The sequence below is a fragment of the Nanorana parkeri genome, unplaced genomic scaffold, assembly GCF_000935625.1.
Source record: "Nanorana parkeri isolate BGI_ZX_2015 unplaced genomic scaffold, ASM93562v1 scaffold122, whole genome shotgun sequence".
NCBI classification, from domain to species: Eukaryota; Metazoa; Chordata; class Amphibia; order Anura; family Dicroglossidae; genus Nanorana; species Nanorana parkeri.
This window is the reverse complement of record NW_017306390.1, coordinates 490,619-515,840: the sequence shown is the minus strand read 5'-3', so window position 1 is coordinate 515,840 and position 25,222 is coordinate 490,619. Positions and strand designations below refer to the sequence as shown.

At 40.0% G+C, this 25,222-nt stretch overlaps 1 protein-coding gene and 1 long non-coding RNA gene across 4 annotated transcripts in view; one reads left to right on the top strand and one right to left on the bottom strand.

Moving 5' to 3' along the window:
- MID1 (midline 1) overlaps positions 1–25,222 on the top strand; it is a 169,685-nt gene that overhangs the window by 48,105 nt on the left and 96,358 nt on the right. For all 3 annotated transcript variants that reach the window (XM_018553510.1, XM_018553513.1, XM_018553512.1), the window contains exon 2: positions 4,883–5,601. In XM_018553510.1, the coding sequence (XP_018409012.1) occupies positions 4,939–5,601 (663 nt within the window). In that variant the 5' untranslated portion in view covers positions 4,883–4,938. The remainder of the gene's footprint in view (positions 1–4,882; positions 5,602–25,222) is intronic.
- Positions 860–19,722, bottom strand: LOC108784644. The gene is made up of 3 exons (XR_001941080.1): positions 19,711–19,722; positions 3,442–3,447; positions 860–941 (listed from the first exon to the last, which is right to left on the bottom strand). It is a non-coding gene; the product is annotated as an uncharacterized LOC108784644 (long non-coding RNA).

Below are 25,222 nucleotides of genomic sequence, written 5' to 3'. Positions count from 1 at the left end.
CTCCAATACCAGGAAGCATCAGGTATTGTCGTTAAAGGCAGAAGGGCAAGCGAAAGCTAATAAAAGCACCAGGGGCCTAAAAACAAAAGCTAATGTGCAATTAACAGGCCAAATAAACTTTTGCAGTTGAAAAGAAAATTGTTAAGCCATTTGATAATTGGTTGAATTTATTTTTGTTTAAAAACAATGTGAAGCTGAATGAGGGTAAAATAGATAATTTCCTTTTTCTTTTGCACATCTGAGTTTATATCAATTAAGATAATTATTGTTTAGAATGTCATATTTGTTGCACTATCGCTTAAACTGCATGGCAGAACCAAGTTTTAGATTTAGTCCTGACATTTTTTGTTTTCCGCGTTTAACCACTTTTGTTTAAACTAGCAATAGTGAAGAATACCTACCCTGTGATTTACAAAATCTGCCCACAGTTAGTTCTTACGCAGCGCACCACAACACGTTAGTACGTTGCCACACATTGCACTGCTACGCACATCTGCTAGGAAGGTGCATTGGCGCTGTGAACGTGCCTGTCATCAGCAGACTTTCTATAAGTCACTATTTCTATCAGCTTAGACCTATAGGTCTAAGCCTATACAAATAAGGTTTGACAAAATAATATGAAATTTAATAGCCAGTCTGTCCAATCCAGGAGCCACCATAGTTTCTTTAGGAGCTAGCCACCAGAGAAAACCTCAAAAGTTGTTCAAGTAGATCGCATCACACTCCTGACCGGGTATAACCCAAGATAATGGGTGGGTGCTGAGATGACAGCAGATGCCTCTGCAGATCAGTGTCACAGGGTAGAAAATAACATTGACTGAAATTCTTATTGGGGTGCAAGTGACTTTTCTACCATGCAACCTCAAACGTTGGGCGCCAGCTGTAATTTTTAAGGAGCATTGGCTACCGGGCTCCTGGCATTTGTCCAATCCTGGCTTAGACTCACCTCCATCCTTGATGTGGCAGTTTGTCAAGAGAATAGTTGCAATGGGGAGGGTACGGTCTGGCACCTTATGGTGCCTACTAGTTTAGCTTGGGACTTTTTTGTTTTTGTATAAATGTACTTTAAGTGCTGTGTTCTCCTACCATCCTGTAGTGCATGCAACGTTATTTTGCCTTTCTACTTTTTTCCTTTTGTGCTTGGTTGGTAGGACAGATCCTCTGATGATTATAATATTTTTAGCTCTGTCTCCTAACAAGATAGTGGTTTGATCTATATGAAAACCCTTTATGTTACTACAAATTGAGGTCATCAAGTTCTCCCCATAGCTAGCTATTTCTCTTTTGATTCTATATTTTTCTTCAGTCATTTTTGCTACATTCTTACAATTTCTCGTTGATCTGAACATATTCTTGATATAGCTATTGTAACTTGATGACTGTATTAGTATTTTCTAACCAGGTTTCATTCAAAGTGAGTTGTGGTGTTATAATCATTTGTAATTGTATGTTAGAAGAATGTTTGACTCCTTCCAGACTATACAGTAAATAGTAAATTATTATTTATATACACCCAAGTTAATTAATGTTAGTATTATCACAAAGTTTCAGAGTTTTTTTCGGCACCACATGGACAATATTCCAATACACTCTAATATAGTAAAGCAGATTTGCAGACTTTCTAGCTATATGCAGATACATTGTGAATCTAAGAGGAAACATTTATTATATTGAATCTTACCAGTACTTAGATGTGGTGCTTGCATTAACCCCTTCATGACCGAGGCCCCTTTTTCATTTTTCTTCTTTAAATGTTATAATCCACATTTGAGGCCTGACAGTTACTTAAAACCCCCAAACATTATATATTTTCTGAAAGCCAAGACCCTATAGCATAAAACGGTGGCAGTTGTAAATTTTTATGTTGCACGCTATTTGCGCAACTCCTTATCAAACCCCAAACTTTTGTGTTGAAACCTGTGCACTGAACTAAAATCTCAAACAGTGTTTTTAACCCTGCTTCATTTTCTTCTGCGAGCAACAGAACACCTTTCCCTTATGTCATGGAGATGAGGATATTTTGAATCTATCTACACACATGTGGGGGTCTGCTTACAAGCCAGAAGACTGCCAACCCTCATGTGGCAAAGCAAAATTAGGATCAAGTACTGATATCACTGGCTAGTCTCCTTAGTTGCATAGATCCGGTCTGTTCTTCTTGAGATAAGGTGAGAAGGGTTCAGATCTCCCAGGTGGCACCAATGTCATATCATTGTGGATCCAGATGACTAGGTAGAATTCTTTCCTGTACCAAGTTTTGACATCAAATCTAAAATGGTTAAGGTTTATACAAAATGGTGGGTGATCATCAATGATCATCTAAACATCCCATAAATAACTACATTTATCCAAACTGCATTAAACAAAAGGACAAGAATGGTTCCGTTTAGAAGAATGGTACATGATTCATCATATGTTTTAAATTAATTTTAAGAGTGCTTCAAAATGCATGAAAACACAAAGGTATGACTGCACCTTTATATCCACTGCCTGTCATTATAGTCCATATTTCCTGATTACATCATTTAAATCTTCAATGGGAATCCAAGTACGTGGTGTACATTCAACAGAAGTATTGTTATAAGCTGCTGTTCTCACCAGTTGTTGGCAGGAGTGCAAGTTAATACTCTCGCCCTGGATGTACGTTGTGGCGAAACAGCTTTTTTATCGTCTGTGACACCACAGTTAACAAAGAACGGGGTGGGGTAAAAGCACCAGCATTCATGAAAATAATGTTTGACATTTCATATGTTCTTAGGACTTTAGGCCAAGGCTGTAGTGGGGCAAAACAGATGAACTTGGAAAGTGCTGTCTACCTCCTGTCTATGCAGACTGGCAGAGGTGTATCTATCAAAAAGTGGCTAGATAGAATTTTAAATCCTTTTGGCAGATAAGACAGTTCACATATGTTTTTTTCCCTTGTATATAGTCCCCATTTTAACTTGAGCAATAGCATTCAAGTTTTTCAAGCATTTCCAGGCTTGAACATATTTGTTTTAGCCAATGGAAAGATAATTACTAGTAGTAGGAGACAGGTGTAAAACTGTGCAATAAACTCAAGCTATGTGCGATTTTCTGGTGTTTTTCAGGTTATCCCATTAAAGTCTGTAAGGGCCCGTCACACTTGCTGTGCGTATGAACACAATGCAGGAACAACGTGTGACGTGCTTGCGGCACCATTACTTGTTAATAGCACCCCACCAAATGTGTAGGCAAAATGCTCATCTGGCCATTCATTGACACATGACGCTCATAGATCAAACTGCTGCGGTGAACTTCTCTGCCACGTTTGTCATGTGTAGGGCAGCCCAATTAAATGAATGGGCTGATTCATGGCAACCCTCACAAAAATACGATGCACAGTCATGCATAGGCCAAAAGCTCATGCTTCTGGCTAAGTAGCTGCTCATACACTTTCTAGAGCTTCAAACTACAATCGACACAACACTGAGGTGTGAACAGATAGCATTAAATACAATGAGATTCTTCACGTTGAGCAATGTCACACTTTAGGAAACAGGTGATAAAATGCTCAGGTGTGAATGTTGGTTAACTTTTGCTTGGCGTTTAGATTTAAAGTTATGCAAATCATGACTATTTTAATTGTGCTGCTATTAACTGGATGCTACAGTCCTTTGCTTTATCAACATCATTTAGTTAACGATAACAGTTTTCTGTCCTACATGGAGCATCCTCAATACATTTTTAAATGAATAAACATATGCTAGGCCTTGATTTGTTAATATGTTTCTTTGCCCGGGGCTTATGTAAGACTGTGAAAATAATCTGTTTCTATAAAAAACACACTAATTGAATTTGAGTGAAGTCATTCAGTGGGCGGGTTTTGATTCTCAAGCTACTGCTAATGAGTATAAGCCTTAATGACCCATAGTTTTGTTGCATTCTTCATTTTGTTTTGTGTTCTCCATGATTCACTGCACATTCAGAGGGAGTTCACAGACTTCACAGTGTACAGTGTTGCAGCTGTGCTGGCTAAAACTGTCCATGGACCTGGACAACAAAGCCTGTGAATGTGGTACATCTCAGCGAGTGTGAAGCATCATTTTTGCTTCTGCTTCACCGACCTGTCTACCCAAGGCAGCAGTGAGCCCATGACGAGAGCAGAGGCAGGGAGAGCCGTGTAGGGCGACTCGACAACGCCATTCCTCTCGCTCGGACTGGAAAGTGGAGCAGGAATTGCAGCTTCAGTAATTCCAGGTTACCCTTGTAAGACAGCTTTTCACAGCAAGTTAGACTTCTTAAGTGTTGACGTTAGGCGGAAGGAGACCGAAGATGATCCAGGTGTGAATTAGACAGATAGCAAGGCATATGAATGTTTTTATATAGGGGTATTTTCCTGCATAATGTAGCTGATGATAGTTTTCCATCCAGGATTGCTTATCTTGTATCTAACAAAGGAGATATGTCAGTCCTGTCTTCAGTTTGCATTACTAGACAAATCAATTTGGAAGAATACATAAGACATTCCTTTAGTCCCTTTTAGGTTCCTTGCATCTCATAGTTTCTATGCTATTTTAAATTAATTTCCAGTCTTTTATGCACAGAAATAAAAATAAAAAAATCAGCCACTTGTACAAAGTTTGGTGTTGCACCCGCACCTTTTATTCTTTTTAGGTCAATTTTAAACTCTTGCGTATAAGTAGACAGCGGTGTAATTGTGGCAACAATTTGTTTAGTTTTTTCAATTAGCCTGGCAAAAATATGTGTGAACAATAAGAAAGTTAATTGCCAGCGGAGCGAGTGTCTACTCTGGGTATCTTGCGGACTTAATTCAAACAAATGTGATTGTATTGCTAATCAAGTTGACAACCCCCCATGGTTGATCCCTCTCGACTAATCAAACTTTACATTTTGCTTCCAGATAGCTGATCAGCTTCCCTGGATTTCGCTGACGACACAGGAAAGCTTTGCTTGAAGATGGAAACACTGGAGTCTGAACTGACCTGCCCTATCTGTCTGGAGCTGTTTGAGGATCCACTGCTGCTGCCTTGCGCTCACAGCCTCTGTTTCAACTGTGCGCATCGCATCCTGGTCTCCCACTGTGCCAACAACGAATCCGTGGAATCTATTAACGCCTTCCAGTGCCCCACCTGTCGTTATGTCATCACACTCAGCAAGCGTGGCTTAGAAGGACTCAAGCGGAACGTGACTTTGCAGAACATCATCGACAGATTTCAGAAAGCATCTGTGAGCGGGCCTAATTCCCCTAGCGAGACGCGCCGTGAGCGGGCATACGATACCAACAACAGTATGACATCCAGTGAGAAAGTACTCTGCCAGTTCTGTGACCAGGACCAGGCACGAGAGGCCATAAAAACATGTGTGACCTGTGAAGTGTCCTACTGTGATGACTGCTTGAAGGCAACTCACCCAAATAAGAAACCATTCACTGGTCATCGTTTAATTGAACCTATCCCTGACTCGCATATCAGAGGGTTAATGTGTCTAGAGCATGAGGATGAAAAGGTGAACATGTACTGTGTTACAGATGACCAACTTATATGTGCCTTGTGTAAACTGGTCGGCCGGCATCGAGATCATCAGGTGGCTGCTCTTGCTGACCGATATGACAAGTTGAAGGTAAGAGCATCATCAACTGATGGTCAACTGAATCTCTATTGGCCAATTTACAATCCTGTGATAGGCATTATACACAAATGGGTTTAAAGGCTAAAAACCAAAGGCAGTAGCTTCACTACATTTCAGAAACCAATCAGAACTCAGCTTTTTTTAATCTGCCATCTCTGAACAGGGAAAAGCTGATTTCTGGTTGGTTGCCTTGCAGTTTTACACATTGTTTCCTTTTTTTGTTTTGTTTAATAATTCCGTAAATCAAGTTTCAATATAGTACCATCAGATGGCATTTAGGAATTCCCATTAGTACTGTATTGGCATGTTTTCAAACATACATTTTAACCTAATTCATTTTCAAGGCTGAACATTTGGCTTGCACATTTCAAATAAAGATTAACATTTAAGCTGGCTTTGAATAAAATATAAATGAATGCTAAGCGGAATATAATGATAAGGTCATGTTAGTCCAGTGTTCTCTTGATCTGTAGAGGTAATTAATATGGACTTTGAGTATTCTTCATAGCAATTTAAATAGATTACAGTTATGTCCCTCTATGATTATTCAGTTAAAAAAACAGTTTACAAAGAACGTAACACTTTTAATGTCTCCTTGATGGACATAGGTGACTAATAATTTTTTTTCAAGTACGTTTTTTTTGTTGTATTAGCAGAACACTTATAGCTATTTTGCTGTACTCAATCATTCCTGTGTATACAGGTAGAACCATATAATCACACCATCAAAATTGTTAACATGTACCAATTATTTGTGTTTAAAATGAAGCCATATTTTTTTTGAAGATTCATCTCTACAGATTACAGAAACACATCTTTTGTTCCATAAATAATCCTCGGGATGTTGGTATTTTGGCGCCAGGCTTTGTTTATTACTTACTCTCTAGTGTCGCTAATTATTTTAATAGTAGATCATTCTTCATTAGGCAGAAAACAGACAGCCTGTGCAATCTCCCTTCTTTTAGCCCAGATGGAAAGTAACCTTTATTTTTAGTTGGAATACCATAGCACTTAGCTGATTGGAACATGCAGAGATTCAGAGAGGGTGGAATGTATGCTTTGATTGCTGACTAGTCCTTATTCTGACAAGTTGTAATCCATTCTGTACATAGAAGCAACTGTTAGCATAAATTATGCATTCACACCCATCAAGCCTAGAGGTATTGTAAGTGTACATAGTCTTATTTATGCTGCTTTATAAAGGCTTAGTAAATCATATGTTTCTCATTTTTAGAAAGTAATGTCCTCCCATTTCTTGAATCAGAAGAACTTATTTTATTTATTATATTTACTTATTTTGGTATTTATCTAGATTTAAAGTGGCACTAAACTCAGGAGTTAAATTGCATTCAGGTACCTTAACTATTAACAAAAATGTACCTTATTTGTACATCACTCAGCTGTTGATCCTCAAATGAATTCATGCTGACTTTTTCTGGAGAGTGGCTACTTTTGTTCCCCATGGTCCCTGTGTATGTTGTAAAGTAGCCACTGCTCCAAGTTTGCTCCCGTAACTGACCACAATCTCACGTTTAGTTTACTAATTTGTATTGTCCATCACGGGAGCAAGTTTGGAGTGGTGGCTACTTTACATCACACTCAGGGACCATGGGGAACAAAAGTAGCCACCTGCCAGAAGGAAGGAGAGTGTCAGCTGTAGATCCTCAAATCATCTCTGAATTGGTGCTGAGTAATATGCAAACAAGGTACATTTTTGTTAATAGTTGTTTTTTTTAATGCATTTTTAAGATTTCACTCCTGTCTTTAGTGTCACTTTAAGTTTTAAATGTATTCTTTGGAAAAACTGGTATTTCCACTGTTGGTGAGAGTACTGCAGTTCATTTTCTCATACTGAAGCATCCTAAAAGTGTCTATCACCTTGCCCTGCTAGGAGTCCACCATGTTGTGTGAAGTCTCTGTAGGTGGATATTGGTATTCATTGTCCAATATTTTTTCAGCATGCCAGTTAGCTAGTATTCTCCATAACCATGTAGTAGCCCAAATCATTACACAGTTCTGTCCTAAGCAGAAATGTGTTATCTGCCAGTGGCGGTAAGTCATACTCCTGATTCTGTAGGGGGGTAGCGCGAAGAAATTTTTTTAAATTAGGGCATAAAACTACATAGCAATGGGCTTGTCTTTATGATAGAAAAAGAAAAGGAGAATACACTTCAACTGGTTCCCCCTGTTTAATTCATATTGGTCAGAGGGCAGGAAAGCAGCCTTTAATATGTAATGGTAGTCATTGAGCACTGCTATCAGAGTGGTCCTGCTAAAGCATCTGCTTCCACAAGTGGGTAGTTGCTAAAACCAAAATTGGATTTCCCAATCATTGTACAAAAGCAGTGTTAAGGGAGAGAACGTGAAGTAAATAAAAGGCTAAGAAGCAAGTAGAAGATGTTAATTTAAACTTGAAATGTTTTCTTTTTTTAATCATATTATGTAAGTTCCTTTAATCCAGACTAATATTGAGAAACATTATGACTTTGCAAGTACTTTAGGGGTACTTTAGGGGTGCAAAGTTCTCATAATTTTTTTCATTTTTTTTCCAAATAGTCCACTTTAATTCTCAGAATTAGTGTTAGAAAATATATTTTTTCTAGAAGTTTTTATATGTACGTTAGATATAAATATTATCAATGTGAGCTATTTTTACATGCATGTTTGTATGTAACCTTGCACATCACACCCTTTAGACTCAGGCACCAGAACTGATGATCGCAATTTTACAAACGATTTACACCAGAAAAATGAAGTCGTGGAACATTTGGTGGATACAGTGTATTTTATAGTGTATCTTATAGCGACATATAGACGTTAAGTGTACGTCAAGCATGACTGCTTAATTGGCAACAACAATTGGCACTCAGAGTACAGTTCACTCCATACCACAATACTAGGATGTGGTGACAGGTACTTAGGCTATCTATTATGAACATGTGTTTTTTCTTTTGGAAAGCTAGTGAATGGTTAGGGTAATTTTTTACCTTTTACAGTCAAATTTGAGAAACCCCCACTATATGTTTGATATTTGTTCTCGTTCATACAGCATAACTAAAAATGATTTCAAAAATATATTTCCTATCTTTTTAGTTGTTTATTTGGAGCAGGATTATACGTAGGACTCTATGGGCAGCTTCTTTGAAAAGAGGCAATGGGGACAGAATGGAGGGACAAGACTGAGAGTGAATTAACATGCAGAGCAGACAAAATCTGGAGCAGCTGTGCATGACAACCAATCGGCTACTATCTTTCATTTCCAAAGCTTAACAAAACAAGCTGAAGAGAGGAGCTGATTGGTTACTATGGGCAACTGCTCAAGACTCTGTCTGTTCCAGTTTTGATAAATCCCTCCAATGTCCCTCCAAAGATCTTTAACCCTTTGTTAGAACAGACAGCCATGTACATCTAGTTAACAACTGATAAAGAAATTTGCCAGCACCGTGTAAACTGGATTAATTATGGAAAACACAGCTACTCAGGCCCCTCATAAATATTACAGAACAGAAGAACTAAGTAGACTTTTTCAGGCCTGGCGTCTTCAGAAAACGGCATATAAAAAAAGCAGATTTCTTTAAAGTGATGCTGTGTGAATGGGAACATGTAGCAAATACTGTATAAAGAAGGATATATCCCAATTTGGCTACAAAAGTAGAAATACACTTTCAAAAAATGTGTCATTGTTTTCTCTCCAAAGTAAAGGAAAGTCACTTCTTTGACACTTGTCACTAAACGTGTTCCCATTGGAAGATTTCCCCTCACCTTCTGTTCTAGTAACAACTGTAGGGCAGGTTGAATCTCCCCAATGAAGACTCAGACATCAGTTCAAACCTTATAAGGATTTAACCCCTTCTCTACTGAAAAAAAGTGTTTGTAGATAGAATTTAAAGAAATCATGTAAATGAAAATGTATAGAAAGATATAGCAGGAGACGGTTGTTTTCAGTAGACATCTAAAAATAATTAAATACTTTTTTTTCCAGTAAATGTTGTATAGTAAGTTTCCAAGATCTAGCCAGAGACAGGTATTTTTCAATAAACCGCTACCAGACTAAAATTCTGTTTTGTAGTAAATTGTCCATAGTAAAAACAATATAGTAACTGGCATTTCAACACCGTGAAAGCCAAACAGAGCCACAATATTGGGGTGGAATCTTTCAGTTTTTATTTTAATTGTAAGAACCTGTGGATTCACTACACCACAATTTGCAGCTTGTGGAGACACACAAAGCTTACTAGCACACACACGGGTGGCTCCATAGGACTTGCTAGGGAAAGGAGACACCCTAAAACAGGATATCAAAAATACCATAAGAGACTTGCCGATTGACGTTCGAAATTTCATTTCATTTTCATTTAACAATCGATTTTGGAAGAAATGGAGTTTCCTGAACTAGAAATTTTTCATCACTGCGGTCAAAATTGTTCATCAATTTGACCCCATAAGCGAATAGAAAGTCTAGCAAACATTACGAAATATATTTAGTTCCTTCGAATTTCTAACCGTGTATTCCTTACTGAAGTTTCTAATCGCTAGCACATCCCTAAAGTAACAATCCCACACTTTACGATCCCTTTTGCAATCCCCTTCCTCACTCTGCGCAATGAAGCCTGGTGTGTGCAGAACTCAACCAGTGATTTTAGTAGTTCTACACAAAATTTGAAAATGTCACAGGGGCCCAAGTAGTGAGAAGACGACAATGCAAGAGGAGCCTTTTACAGCACATGCAGCATGGGAGGCGACTGCAAGAGCAACTTCGCAGAGTGATGACACTGAGTCTGCAATATGAACCATTACATTTATTTATACGTGTTCCCCATGATCCTCTATAACGGAGCAAAATAAGTAGAAGTCTATTTTAATAGAACTTGCAAACAGACTATACATTCCCAATGTTTTTCATCCATGAAAGCACTACAATTAGCCATTATGTGCCAAGCTTAAAAATGCCAGACAGATTGTCAATCCCAAACAAGTTTGTAGTTATATAAATCAATATATCCTGTCTGTCATTTGCTTTTGTGTTGGAGCTGATCAATTTGATATGGGAGTAGAATTGCTTTAGCTTTAATATCAAATAGGAAAGAAGTCCCTGCATATTTTATACAGCGTTAATGTATACTCTTCTCCGGCAGTATAGATAGCTAAGTCAGTGCACCCTTACCAGATCAGCCTTGACAAGACTCTTGGGACAGGCAACTGTCTGGGTGCCTCCTGCCCAAGGAAATAAGGATATAGTTAAGTAATAGAAATGACGGTACATGTACGGCTTCAACAAAAGCTAGTTCAATTTTCTGGCAGGCCTGTCGAGTGGATATTCATGTAACCTCTCACTGGGTATCTGTCAGATGGATGGCACAGATGTCTAGAGAGGTGGAAAACATACAGTTTCCACTGAATGCAGACCACAAAATGAGTGTGTTCCAAGATGAAACCGCTTAACAGGGACACATTCTATTTTTATCTTATGCAAACATTCCATTAAATTAATCCTTAAAGTGGAACTCCAGCAAAACATTCAATACAGTTAAACCTGCTTAGAGGAACTGTAAGCGAACAGTTTATTTTACAATTTATGCAAAAAGGAAACACAGTACAGTACAGTATGGTCCAATGCACAACGTGCTGTTCCACACCACTGTGCATATGCTTTGTTAAAAAAAAAAGGGTCATGCACGTTTTTTCATCTGTTGCGGTCCAATGCACTACAGGATGTTAGCAGCTCACTAAATTTATGGGAGATCAACTGGTATTTTTCTGTGCTTGCAGTGTTTTCAAAGAGACAAATCATGGGTAAATGTGCATGTATTAGAGAAATCTTCTAAATATGATTTTCTCTTTTGCCCATACATATATTTAAAGTAGGGCTGGTAATGATTAAAATTTTTGTGTTCGATTAATCGGAATTTTGTTTAAATCGATTTCATTTCGATTAATTATAACGCACATACAGATCCAACTACATTGGCCTATACACAGCAATGAAGTAATAAAATGAACTAGGATCCCACTAATCCAGCACATTATTAATCTCACGTGCCCCACTCAATATGGCCGCTGCTTGAATGGGGCAACTCAGAATAATAACGTGCTGGATTAGTGGGATCCTAGTTCATTTTATTACTTCATTGCTGTGCTGTATGTGTATAGGCCAATGCCTTGGCTGGCACTCGTGCAGAAAGTTTCTTGGGCAAACTCACGGGCCCAAGTGGCTCCGTTGGCTAACGGAGGGGGGAGGAGTCCATCAACGTCGCTGGACTCCTCCCCCTTCCCTTCGTTAGCCGTCACGGACATCGACGTCACCGGACTCCTTCCCCCTTGCGTTCTTTAGCCGACTGAGCCACTTGGGGAAGGGGGTAGGAGTCCGGTGACGTCAATATCCGTGACGTCACCGGATCGCCTACTGGACTCCCGGAAGCCGGCGGAGAGGTGAGTGTTTTCATTAGCGATCAAAATAATTTTAATCGATCAAAAAGTTTAACAATTAATTGAAAAATTAATCATCAATTTCCACAGCCCTAATTTAAAGGGACACCTTTAGTGAAGTTCTCCTTTAATAAATCCCCCACCACTCTAAATGCAGCCCACCTGTAATAATATTTAACCTCCTCTCTGACCCAACAATCTTTCGTCCAGTAAGGTCTCAGCCGGGCTTTTTTCATAATGTGCATGCATGCCATGGCCTCATTCATTCCTTTGGGTAAGCCGTACTGATTGTACCCTCCAATGGTCCATTGGAATATGGTTTATCATGGGAGTGAATGCGGCTAGGGCATGCATGTGCAGTATGAAAAGGGCATGGCCGGGACGTTGCTGGAGGAAAGAACAGCAGGTCACTTAGGAAGGTATTATCCTAGGTATGCTCAGGTTTTTTAAAGGACATTTTTACTAAAGTTGAAGTTGTCCTTTAAGGACCATGGTTTTCTATTACACAGTTTTCCTCCTATAAATTATTAATGGTAAAAGGGGAATATGTAAAGATATGGTACTTTAAAAGGATATTAAGATGGCCAGTGCCCTGTTTAAAAGACAAGGACCTATTTTTTTTTCTCTTTGCTGGTATCTACCTAGCATGTACAGTAATATTTGTTTGCTCACATCTATTGGTTTTGTACTCCAGCCCCTATTGCTTTTGCCTGGTCTCGTATCCCTGTGGTCTGTAGTGGTTCTTGCTATGGTATCCTCCTGGCATTCTATGTCTAGTATTTAAGCTACATATCAATGGAATGTTTTTATATTATAGGTCAAAGTATTGGCATAGTCAGCAAATTATAAGAAAAGTATGATGTTATCATGCAGGCCTACTGCTTGCCTAGATTTGTTTATGGTTGACCTTAGTCATCTGTCCTCTTCTATCTGTTCTTACATATTTACCTGATAGCAGTGGGTTTCCTTCCTTCTTCCACAGGTCAGGCAAATGGCATACTTTAATGGAGACATCGTTCTGATTACCCAGTGCTATGGGAATGACACTAAAGCAGTAAAGATAAGTAGGCCTTTTGAGGCACCGGGTGACAAATCCAAACATAAACAATGTATTAAAACACTCTATGGAGTAGAGTGATGTTATTGGAGATATCATGCTACAAGGATGATTTTAGCATATGTAAGGAAATTGTAGGTCTTTTATAATCATGTCTATTTAATAAAGATAATTCTTTTAATACATTATTTTTGGATTTGTCACCTGGTGCCTCAAAAGCCCTACTTATCTTTACTGTTTTAGTGAATTACAATTTACTCAGGTCTCGATCACGACAATTTATGTTTCTAGCTATGGGAATGACAAACGGGCAATAGGAACACCTTATTTGTGTATTTAATGCCTGACTCATTTTTCCTAATCAGCTCAGTCTGAAGGTCACTTGCACATTAATTAATGAATCTGTGCTTGTACTTCCTTTTCATTTGACTTTATTTATGTTATCATGTTGGTGGTGTTTTACATCTGGTTATCTGATGTGGCTTCATTTCACCACAGTGCTCTACATTTTACCCTTTCGCAGTCAGAAACGTTGTTATTGTAGTAATATCTCGATATGCTTACACATTGTACTGACTATTAATTTTTTTCCCGTCAGCCTATAATAAGCATGGGATAACAGTTTGGTGGACACTGTGGACACCCTCCACATTGTCCATGGGACACTTGCAGACTTTGCCGGCTCATCAGAGGGAATAGCAATTGGACATTGTGAAAAACTCTGTCCAATTGTTATTCTCTCCATATCAGTGTGCAGAGTGCCCCTTACGCGCTTATTTCCAAAAATAGAAACATAAAAGATAGCCCAATGTGACCATTTGTGTTTATGGAAACACTAACCGGTAAAGCTGGCCATACACTATGCAAATTTCAGCTGGTTTTTGATGAACTGGCTGAAATTAGCACAGTGGGTGCCGCTGTCGGCACCCTTTCGGCCGGCATCCCTTGATCAGCTGATTGAAGGAGCCAGATGGAAAAACTTTGAACCAGAGCAGTAAGAGATTGTGGTCCCTGATACATCAGCTTAATGTTTACATACACAGGGGCTGTAGGAAAGAATTCATATATAGTTAGACAGTATGGTGCAACAACTTTATCATTACACAGAATAGACACTTATCTTCTGTTTGTCAGTGTGCTTATATGTTCTATTCACATCTGTTTTGTTGCTCATTTACAAAAACAATTGTTAAATTGTGGCAGAAGTTCCCAGAAGATCACTTTTTCTCTTTTTCTGCTCTTTAGTGCAGTCAGAATCTCTGTCTAAAAGACAAACGGAAATCACATAATTTCTCTATACAAGCAGAGCAGTGAGTCATTGGGAAAAATCCTATGGGGGCTATCAGGAGGACAGCTGATTTCTTAAATTCAGATAAAGCAGAAGTCAAAGTACCAGAATAGGAACATAGTTCAATAGAGAACCCAGTCCCACCATGGTACATACATTAAAATTCATTCTAAAATCAAGGCACATGATTTGCCTCTCCAGCTTCTTATTATAAAAGATGCAGCTTAGGAGATGGGAGACACTTGATTGGTAACATGTGATGTACTCTTATTGGAGAGAGAATAGTTGTGCAAGACACTCAAAAGCAATGACACAGGTAGTTGTTATGCTGCCAGTTGTCCTCCTTGGGCATAGGGAAAGAAGGGAGGGTTCCACTTTCAATGCATTCTCTGAGCTGTGGTAGCACCGGAAGTAGCGTGGCACCTGTCAATGTATTGCAGTGCTACTACTACAGCCATCGGATGCTGGATACAGAGCAATAATATTAAATGTTAGGCACATTAAAACAAACCTGTCAAGTAAACACAATTGTCTACTGAGCTGTACTAGCAGAAGGAAAGAGTAACTACCTCTCCCTCTGCCTACACCCTCAAGCATTGCTCTGTTGAGGAGATATCTTCCTCTAAAATCCAATCAACACTCATGGCAGTGTCACTCTCCTGTGTCCCATGCTATTCTTGGTGGTTCCTCTCACTGACCTCTACTTTAGTGCTATGCCCTATAGTAACATGCACACATAGCTGTATGAGTTAGGTGAGTGCCTCATCACTCCTCTGTTCTTGCTCCATACAGAGCTTGAGTTGGAGAGATAGTATAAAGGGAAAAAGCTACTGCTGTGCTCTTCAGTAAGACCATAATATTCTACAAAATCAGTACCATGGTTCTGTACCCTGTATTACTTGTTTATTTATAAAATATAGATGTTATAATGATTCAAAACATATTAAATTATAAAAATTAAATACAATTGACCCAAAACCATTATAGTTTTCCTTTTGCCCAGCATTAAAATATGACTTCTGACATTAAATGCTTTCTAATTGGGGTAAACTGCTTGTAGCATAACATCTAATTATGGTAAGTAAGTTAATTGCTGACCTGCAGTTAAAATGTTAACCTTCTGTTAAAATATGCTAGTAGAGTTAAGCTATAAGGCAGCAGTATTGTTGCCATTTTAAGTAGTTGGTCACTGGCTGTAATTACATAACTGATAAGCCTAGGGGAAACACTTCCTCTGCGTGCTGTGCAAATAAGAATTTTGTAGTGGAAGCACATGCTTAACTATTTCTAAATATGCACAATGCTGAAGCTCCTTAAACCATTGCATTAGACATTAGATAGTCCGATTCAGCATGTAGCACTATTATTAGGCCACCATTCACACAAATTCCTTCATGAAACCCATGCAATCTGCAGGATGCGCCATAAAATCCAATGGCTGCGTCCAGGTATTGTCACCCACATGTAATTTCAGGCTGTGCAATTGCTTGAGAACAGCTGCAGGCACTGGCAGCTGTCTTTGGATTACACAACGCCTTCTGCCCACAGCAGATCACATGAGTCTCAAGGAGGAATTCGTGAGACTCAAGCTTTAAGCCCTATTTGCAGATGTGAATGGGGCCAAAGGTGTGACAATATGCAGATATACATATGGAGACTATAAGCAACACAAGTATAGTGTTGGTCATTCTGTCAATTCTTTGCCATCTGTGTCCCATTGTGGTTGAGTCCCCTTACTTCTTGTCCTGTAGATATAACGGGATCAAGAGAAAATCTCTCCTAAGTGAGGGAATTGCTACTTTAGACAGTTGTCACCAAAACACAGGATCCCATTGAAACTATTCCTCTTTATCCCTTTTTTGGTGGCAACTCAAAATTTATTTTTTTTCCTTGTCCTTCTGTCTCAGTGACAATGGTCACCTGGGCAGATAGAGTAAATCACCCTAAGGCCCTGTTCACACCAAGTCATCCTCGTTTTTGCGCATTTGTACATGTGGGTTCAGCGAGCTTTTTGTGCGTTTTGACTGGTGGTTTAAAAAACATTGCGGTCAATGGCCAAATGCGCGTACAAACAAGCAAAAACGCACTTACAAATGTGCAGCACGGTTCTGTTGTGTGTTTCCTGGCATTTTCATTGAAGTCTATGGGGGAAAAGTGAGCTGCAAACTGCCAAAAGAAGCTTGTGTACTTTTTTCTGTGTTTGGCGTTTTGCTGCTCAGCCGTGAACAAGGGTCATTGGAAATCATGGGGTTTTTTTTTACGTTCGGCGTTTTGAAACGCTGTTTCTACTAGGGATGCACCGAAACTCGTACGCGCCCAAATGCTTCGATACTTACCTTCGATACCAGAACTTCCAGTCAGAGGGAGATCTCCCTCTGACCGGCAGTGCCGAGGGAGCATGGTGCCAGCTTCCTTTCCAATCAGGAAGCCGGATGGCGAGTTATGATCCGCCTACCATCTTCCTGATTGGCTAGGATGCCGACTTCACTTGTTGCTAGGCAGCCTAGCTTTCTAATCAATCAAGAAGCCAGGCGACACATCATGACCCACCTCCCGGCTCCCTGATTGGTAAGGAAACCAAGCTGCCTAAAGCAAGTGAACCTGGCTTCCTAGCCAATCAGGAAGTTGGGAGGCAGGTCATGACCTGCGGCCCAGCTTCCTGAATAGCTTTGGAAGCCAGCTTCACTTGTTGGTAGGCAGTCTGGCTTCCTGACCAATAAGGAAGCCAGACGGCACCTCATGGCCCGCCGCCCAGCTTCCTGATTGGTCAGAAAGCCAGACAGCCTCGGCAAATGAAGCCAGTGTTCTTTCGATAGATAGCTTCCTGATAATCGGGGGCACATGGCACCGCTATCAGTATTTGGTATTGGCGAGTACCAGGAAAAAAAAATCGGTACTCGATACAGAAAAACTGGTATCGGTGCTTCCCTATCTTCTACTGCTCAAAAATGCCTATGTATAAACCAGGCCTAAGAGGGACACAGACATCAATAAAAACCCAATTCACATACCTACCCAAAACGAAGAAAAGTCACATTTGGCTTTAGATAAACTTAATTGTAAAGCTATGTTAAAGTGACCTCTGCTGTTGCTCTTGCTATCCCGTCTAACTGTACCTGTGCATAGAGGCTGTTGTAAGCTTCTTATTGCTCCATCTGTCATGTGCACGCTCTCTAGCAATCTCTAGACAGTAGCTGTAAAACTGTAAAAACGACTTTAGAATTTAGATGTGGAGAGTCTGTGTAGCGTCTGTGAATTACAATTAAAAATGTAATTCAGATTGAATCAAACAGTCTGTTTAATCAGAGATTGAATTGGTGACAGGTCATCTTTAAATGTAACTTTTGTGTTTGACATTTTATATGGGAACTAGATTTGCAAGAGCATTAGTGTTTAAAGACATTGGGAAACGGGTATCTGGGTATCTTGTTTGATCCGCACCTGTTAGCTCTTAAAGCTTCAATTGGTTATGACAAATACAAATGAATTCTAGGCTAAGCTCTTCAGCGATGATCACTAAACATGAATTATACAAGAGATTGCCTGGCCTGAAGCTGGGATATGTAACCATGTAAACGTATTTCAACAGCAGAATGAAGTCTTGGGATTGCCTGCCAGAAAGCAGTGACAAACAATTCAGCATCTTTTTTTTAGGTCACTGTTAGATTATGTTTTGACAAACCTCCCAGTTATGTCTCATCAGACCCGTCCTTTGCTCTTACATTTAATAAGCATCCTGTTTAATTTTGCTAGAATTTCCTCCTGTTGGTGTAGATATTGGTTTCCTTTAAGCTGCTGATTTAATATACCCCAATTAGTGTCATTTTCCTTGTTTCCGGGCCTAATTATTTTGCAATCACTGCAGTTATTACTTGACTTATGATTTTTACCAGGGATATTATGTTAAATTTGTACTCCAGGCAAACATTTTGCAGTAAAATGACTTGGAGGGCAGTCTACATGTTGCATGTTTCTGAATTTCATCATGATATGAATCTTCCTCAAGTAGCTGTCTAGCTAGCTATAACTATAACTTTTTTCTTCTTTTCTTTTAACAAAAAGGCTTGATTTTAAGCTTACAGAAATACTGTGCAGTGTTTATTTATGTTAAACAAACTATAATATATATAGATACAGTATATATCTATATAGATATATATCTATATAGATATATCTCCTATCTATCTATCTATCTATCTATCTATCTATCTATCTATCTATCTATCTATCTCTGCTTGAAAATGACATTTGAAAAAAGAAAGTTATTTTTTTTTATTTAAAAAGCCAGCAGCAAGTCACATAGAGCCCACCTCATTTCCTGTCTGGAGGATGTCCAGCATCATCTAGCAAAGCAGCAGCAAGTCAGATAGAGCCCACCACATTTCCTGTCTGGGGGATGCCCAGCATCATCTAGCAAATTAGCAGCAAGTCAGATAGAGCCCACCTAATTTTCTGTCTGGAGGATGCCCAGCTTCACCTAGCAAAGTAGCAGCAAGTCGTTTAAAGCCCACCTAATTTCCTGTTTGTAGGATGCCCAGCATCATCTCTCAAAGAAGCGGCAGTCACATAGAGCCCACCTCATTTCCTGTCTGGAGGATGACCAGCATAGTCTGGTGCTTTCCTCCCCAGCGCTACTTGCCTACCCTGTTTATCATTGGATTTTAGTTCTTTTAATCATAGAGGCTCAGCATCGCATTACCACAGCTTCCCTTGCAGGCCCCTCTCACCAGCCATGATCTGCCTGCATTGCACAAACAAGCACAGGCACCCAGTAATGATGTCACTGGGTCTAAAATAAGATGTGTAATGGAAACGGAAAGATTTTAATCAACAATTTCATTAGCTTATTGATGAAGGGGAAGAGTGAACCAGGGAAGAAATATATAAGCAGGGTAAATTGCAGCTTTAACAAAAGGTATCATCTAAAAAAAATCAATTAACCAGTATATTGTAGGTTTGGATAAAACTTCCAGATCCCAGATGGGTATGAATGTAGAGTTCAGATTCAATGGAAAAAAAACAGTTTTTTGGCTATATAACAGGATCACTTTAACTTATATTTCAAGTCAGAATATTTTGTAATTATTTTTGATAGACTGAGGAAGAATGAGAACATCTGCTGGATGTGAAGCTGGATTTACACCTATCTGACAGCGTTTTTGCTTGTTTCTAGGCGTGTTTTTGCAGGGCAGATTGTGGCACATTGATGAAAATGAGCAGACATGCACTAAAAAGCGCAAAAACACAGCAAACGTCCATTTGCGAGCGGTTTCATTAAAGTCTATGGGGCCAAGAAGTGCTTATTCTGCCAAAAAAAAAGCTTGTGTACTTTTTCTAGTTACAAAACGCTCAGATGTGAACATGGCCATAGAAATGAATGGCAATTTGTTTTGGGTGTATTTTCTGAGCTTTTTTTAGGGCAGAAGAAGAGCTGGTGTGAACCAGGACGTATTGTTATCTAAGGCTTTGTTGGAGAGATTTCCCCTCACTTCCAGCCCTGTTGACTACAGTTTCTCCCAACAGGAAGTGAGGCAACATGTTTTAATTAATACAGAAATGTTTTGTTTTTTTTGTATTCATTTTTTATTTCAGTCTGTGTCCCTGTTGCCGATTTTCCCTCACTTCCTATCTGGTGAAACCATTGTCACAGAGACTTGAAGTGGAGAAATCTTTAACAGAGCCCCGAAAAAGCAGTAAAAACATGGTAGGGGATTCAACCCTTCGCCACTCTATCCAAAGCAAAAAAAAACCTAAAGTTTTTTGCCGGGACATACACTTCAATGCCAGCTCTTGAAACTGCTTTTACTTACTCTTTTACTTCACCCACGAGTATGAGGAGAGACCAGGTTGAAGGTAATCCGAAGGTCTGAAAACATTTTGTGAATATTAACAGACTTTAAATGCAATAGCACTGCCTGGCCCCAGGTTTAGCCTTAGTGCAAAGTGCAGATTTAATACTTAAAACAAATATTCCTCAAGCTTTTGGTATGGTTAAATGCCATTTAGGCTCCTATGTTCTGGTTGTCTATTTACTTAGTTAACAAGATTCCCTTTTCAGTCATAAGAAACCTGAGACAGACCTGCAGGGAAGACACTTGTCTACTGAGTTGTAATTATTTTTATGTTTAGTTGTAAAATGCAACCTTGTATCTGCACATTTAATGTAGCATGTTGTGCACCAGTGTGGAACCCAAACATTACATATAAATATATGTTTATTTTCTCTGTGATTGCTTAAAAGGAGTCCCGGCTCAAGCTTTATTGTGATAAAAGAAATGTAAGAGAAACTCAGGCACTATCCATGATTGCAATAGTGTGAACCTTAAACTTCAACTATTTAACAACTCCCCCTCACCAATGAAAAAACCCTTCCCTCTATGTACCTTACCATTAATTTGTTGATATCGTTCAGTATCTATACTTAAACTATAAGACCAGGAACAACGTTACCTGTTCCTACTTCTTTCTCTCCAGCTTTGGGCTGTAGGTGGGCCTCAATAGTTCCCACAAGTCCATATGCTAGGATGCACAAGTGCTGATCTATCCAGGCAGTACACTGTGAACCCAGGCTGTAGGATGCCACTGAGGCTAGAACGGTTTCTCCTTGACAAGACCTCAAAGCCCAACGTCCTGAACAATAACCCCCCTTTCAAAAAATCTAAATCCTTCCCTCCCTGTACACCACCTTAAATTGTTGATAACTTTAAGTACACATACTTTAATTATAAAAATGGGGACTGTGATCACCTGTTCCTACTTCTTTCTCTCCAGTTTTGGGCTGTAGGTGGGCCTCATCGGCTCCCACAAGTCCACATGCTAGAATGTGCAAGTGCTGATCTATTCAGGCAGTACACTGTTAGCCCTCATTTACAATAGTAAAGGCCGGCACGTACAGCTCCGTGCTGCGTGCACGGCCGTATCGCTCAGCTCCCGGGAAGGACAAGTGCTGCATGTGATTAGTACGCAGCCCCTGTCCTTCTCTATGGGAGTACGCGGCTGTACGCTGCCCTACGCTTACCCGCCCTGCACGTCCGTGCAGGTGTCCGTACGGTCTGCGTCCGAGCCAGGACACCCGCACCTGTACAGACCTGCACTTGAGGTGAGCGTAGGGCGGCGTACAGCCGCATATTCCCATAGAGAAGGATAGGGGCTGCGTACTAATCACACGCAGCACCTGTCCTTCCCGGGAGCTGTACGTGCCAGCTTTTTCTAGTGTGAATGAGGGCTTAGCCTCTGAGGCTAGAAAGTTTGTCCTTGACAGCCTGGGCTCACAGGAAGGGGTGGCTAACACTCAGCGTCATTCAGTCTGGAAGCAGAGCAATTAAGGAGGGCCCTGCCCCTGAGGGCTTACAGTCTAAAAGGGAGGGGGCAAGTGATACATGAGGAGGTACCATAAAACATATACATGAGATGGCAAAGGATAATGGAGATTTAGAAAAAAAAAAGCTGCAGTAACATTAGTGCTCAAGTCGTTAAAGAGGAAATTAATGCAGTTTATATTCAGATGACCACTAGAGGGAACATTCACAAATCTGTATATGAACTACAGAAATCAAAATATAGAAAGACAAGTTAGTAAAAATTTGAACGTCTCATCAAAAATTATTTTCAGTTACAGCAATAATTCAATAAGAGGTATTACTAAAAAGACACCTATTAGGACTGATGAGAAAGCATAAAACATGCTCAGTTAAATACTGTGTTTGAATGCAATAGTTATGATTAAAGACAATTGCATAGAATTCGATCAGTTCTGGCTACATTTTCAAGCACGTCCTGCCATCACTCTAAAAAGTATATACAAAGACATACTTGTAGTGTAATTAAATGTCACCCAAAATGGGTGAGTGTGTGTATGAGTTTGATTGGGGACTGTAACCTTAATTGGGGCTAGCACTAATGTGAATGATCTAAGAACTATACTGCAAACAATTGTCAACAGGATATAAAAAAATCTAACAGATTGTGCGTGACTTGATAGTACTGCATGGGTTAAATATGATAGAAACAGAGACGTACAAGCCGCTTTTATTCCTTTGGCAAAAATTGTAATTGAGCTGCATTGTGCCAAGACAGATGAAAGATTTTAGGGGTCTTTGTAAAGAGCAAGCCATTCCACAGGTAGCTAACAAGACATCATTATCTTCACACATGGCTTCCAACAAGGACTCCAGTGTGCCTGAAACTAAAGCTGTTGAGTAGAGTTACTGAGGCAAGTTAGTGTAACGGAAAGGTTTTTCTCCTTTCAATCCTCTTTCTGCCATTCAGTCTTGTGTCCAGAGGATGGCTACGTTTCCCCAAGCCTCCATTCAATGGTATACCTTTGAAACACTAAGCTATTTTGTGTAACCCTGCACTATTCATAGCACTGTACAGAGTGGCTGACTCTGCTCTGTGCTACAATGTGTTCTGTACTGCTTTCATCCAATTGGGAAAAAATCTGAATCTTCAAATCAAAACTCAATAGATGGCCTGATAATGGTTCTCTGTCTTTGCCTTTCAGTACCCAAGCCTTGTAAAAAGTTCAGCATGCTTATAAAAGCTTGGAATTTGAATTATTAGTAATATTCATTTAGAAGAAGAACTCTGGGCAGTTACAAAATTAACCCTTGCAGTGGGGCTACCCTTGCACTGCAGGAGCTAACTGCTTGTTTTTTTTCTATGGTCTAAAATTAAGAAGATATACTTACCTCAAAACTGCAGCAGAGACCGCTCTACTACTGAAAGGTCGCACGACTTTTATCTCACGAACATGTTCGAAAACCCGCCAAGAATCGTACGATTTTCGGCGGGTATAAAAGCCGGACTGGCCGGTGTGCGCAAGCGCACACTGCCCGTTCGGCATTGCGGTCATCGGAAAGCGCGCCCTTCAGCGGGGCGGGCTTGCAATCATCGCAAGTACGCTCTGCCTGTCCAAGACAGGCAGATGGTACGTTTTTTTTATTACCTTACAACCATCGCAAGACAAAAGTCTTGCGATGGTTGTAAGGTGTGTGCCCAGCCTTAGACGTGATGACTTACAGATCCTTAGACCGCCGGGGCGGAGGGGGAGAGAGGTTGAAGGAACTGGTTTAGCAGCCAGGCAGAACCCAGGATCAGGTGTGTAAATCTTTTTTTTGTTTTAGACCCTAGATCCAAATATGCAGGTATCCCGTGCATTGCGGGGGTAGCTCCATTGCAAGGGTTAATTTTGTAAGTGCCTGACTGTCTGTCACCTTGCCTATGCAGGGCCAGGTGAAAGTGTCTCTGGAAATGCTTCCCCTGACCCCTATATACTTGCCATACCAGTGCTCCCTCGCAGCTTTCTCCTCTCCAGCGCTGAGATCAGCTGTGCCAGTGACCCAGAGAAACTTTGTGACACAGTCATGTGACAGTGTTCAAGCCTGCTAACTATGGGCATAGCGACAATCTTGTCTTTTTAAATTGCCATCACTGTTAAAGTGCATTTCCACTTTTGCAGCCAAATTGGGAACCCACCTACTTTGTATTTGTTACATGTTCCCATTCACATTGCATAACTTAAAAATAAATAAATTGCTGCTTACGTTTTTAGGTGCTTTGCTTAAAAAAAATGCTTGTGCCCAGCTTCCCCCATGTAATATTAAGAAAAGGGCTGCAGGAAGTTATTAACCCTGTCTGTACTGTGGTGGCAGATTTTATTAGTTGAAAACTAGATTTGAACACTGTCTGTCCTAACAAAGGGTTAAAGACTTAGAAGTGTTGTATGTTAATGAGAGGAAGCTTAGTCTGTCCCGCAGTCTGACCCTCTACTTTCCCATTCAAACTGCTCAGAGTGGCTTAGAACCTGCACGAAAGTCTTCGCTAAATAAATACAGTATGTAAAAAGTAAGATATATATATTTCTATAAATACTTTTTTCGGTATGCTGTGTGAATGGGAACACGTGACAAACATAGAGGGGTTTTCTCAAATCTGACTGCACAAATGGAAATCCACTTTAAATGAACTTTTCATGGGAAAGGTAATCTGTAGAATTCCTTTTCTTATTTGTGTGTTACATACCATGGCATGACCTATTACGCTCTACTACATGTGAACAATTCTGTGAAGCATATGGGACCATTTTTTACAGTGTTTTTACTATATCTCTTGAAGTACAATAAGCATGGTTTATCATGTCTCAGTGTGTACACCTTCATGCAACTCCAGGAAAAAGCACAGGTTTAGTGGTGCACACTTGGTAAGTGCAACTGTAACTAAACCACATTACAAATGTTTTAAGTGTATTTCCACTTTTGCATTGAAATTGTGAATTGTGGCAAAGCCGACTTTTTATTTGTTACATATTCCCACTTGCAAGGCATAAGAAAAATATTTAAAGAAACACTCTGGGGGAAAAATATTATTGACCCTTGCAGTGGGGCTACCCCCTTGTTTTTGTCCAGGGACTAAAATAAGTTAACTCACCCGAACCTCTGAGCCGGCCAGCTGTCACAGTGCTCCCTCCATCCTCTCTCCTCCTACACCACAGCAATGGTGTGAAGACTCCCTTGGTGTCCTCACACCCAATACACTGTAGGACCGCTGCAGTGGATGGAGCGGGAAGGAGCGATCTAACAGCAAGCCGGCTCTGAGGATCAGGTGATTACAACTTTATTTTCAGCCCTAGACCAAAACGAGCACTTCATTCTTGCAGTGCTGCAATAGTCCCACTGCAAGGGTTAATAATGTTTTCCTCTGGAGTTCTGCTTTGAAATTGTTACTTAGCTCCCCCCATCCCTCCCTGCCTTTTCCATCCTCGCTGAGGTGCACACATTATCTCATTAGATCAGTCCTTACTGTTTACACTGATCCCTGTACCTCTAGTGATTGCACTGTAT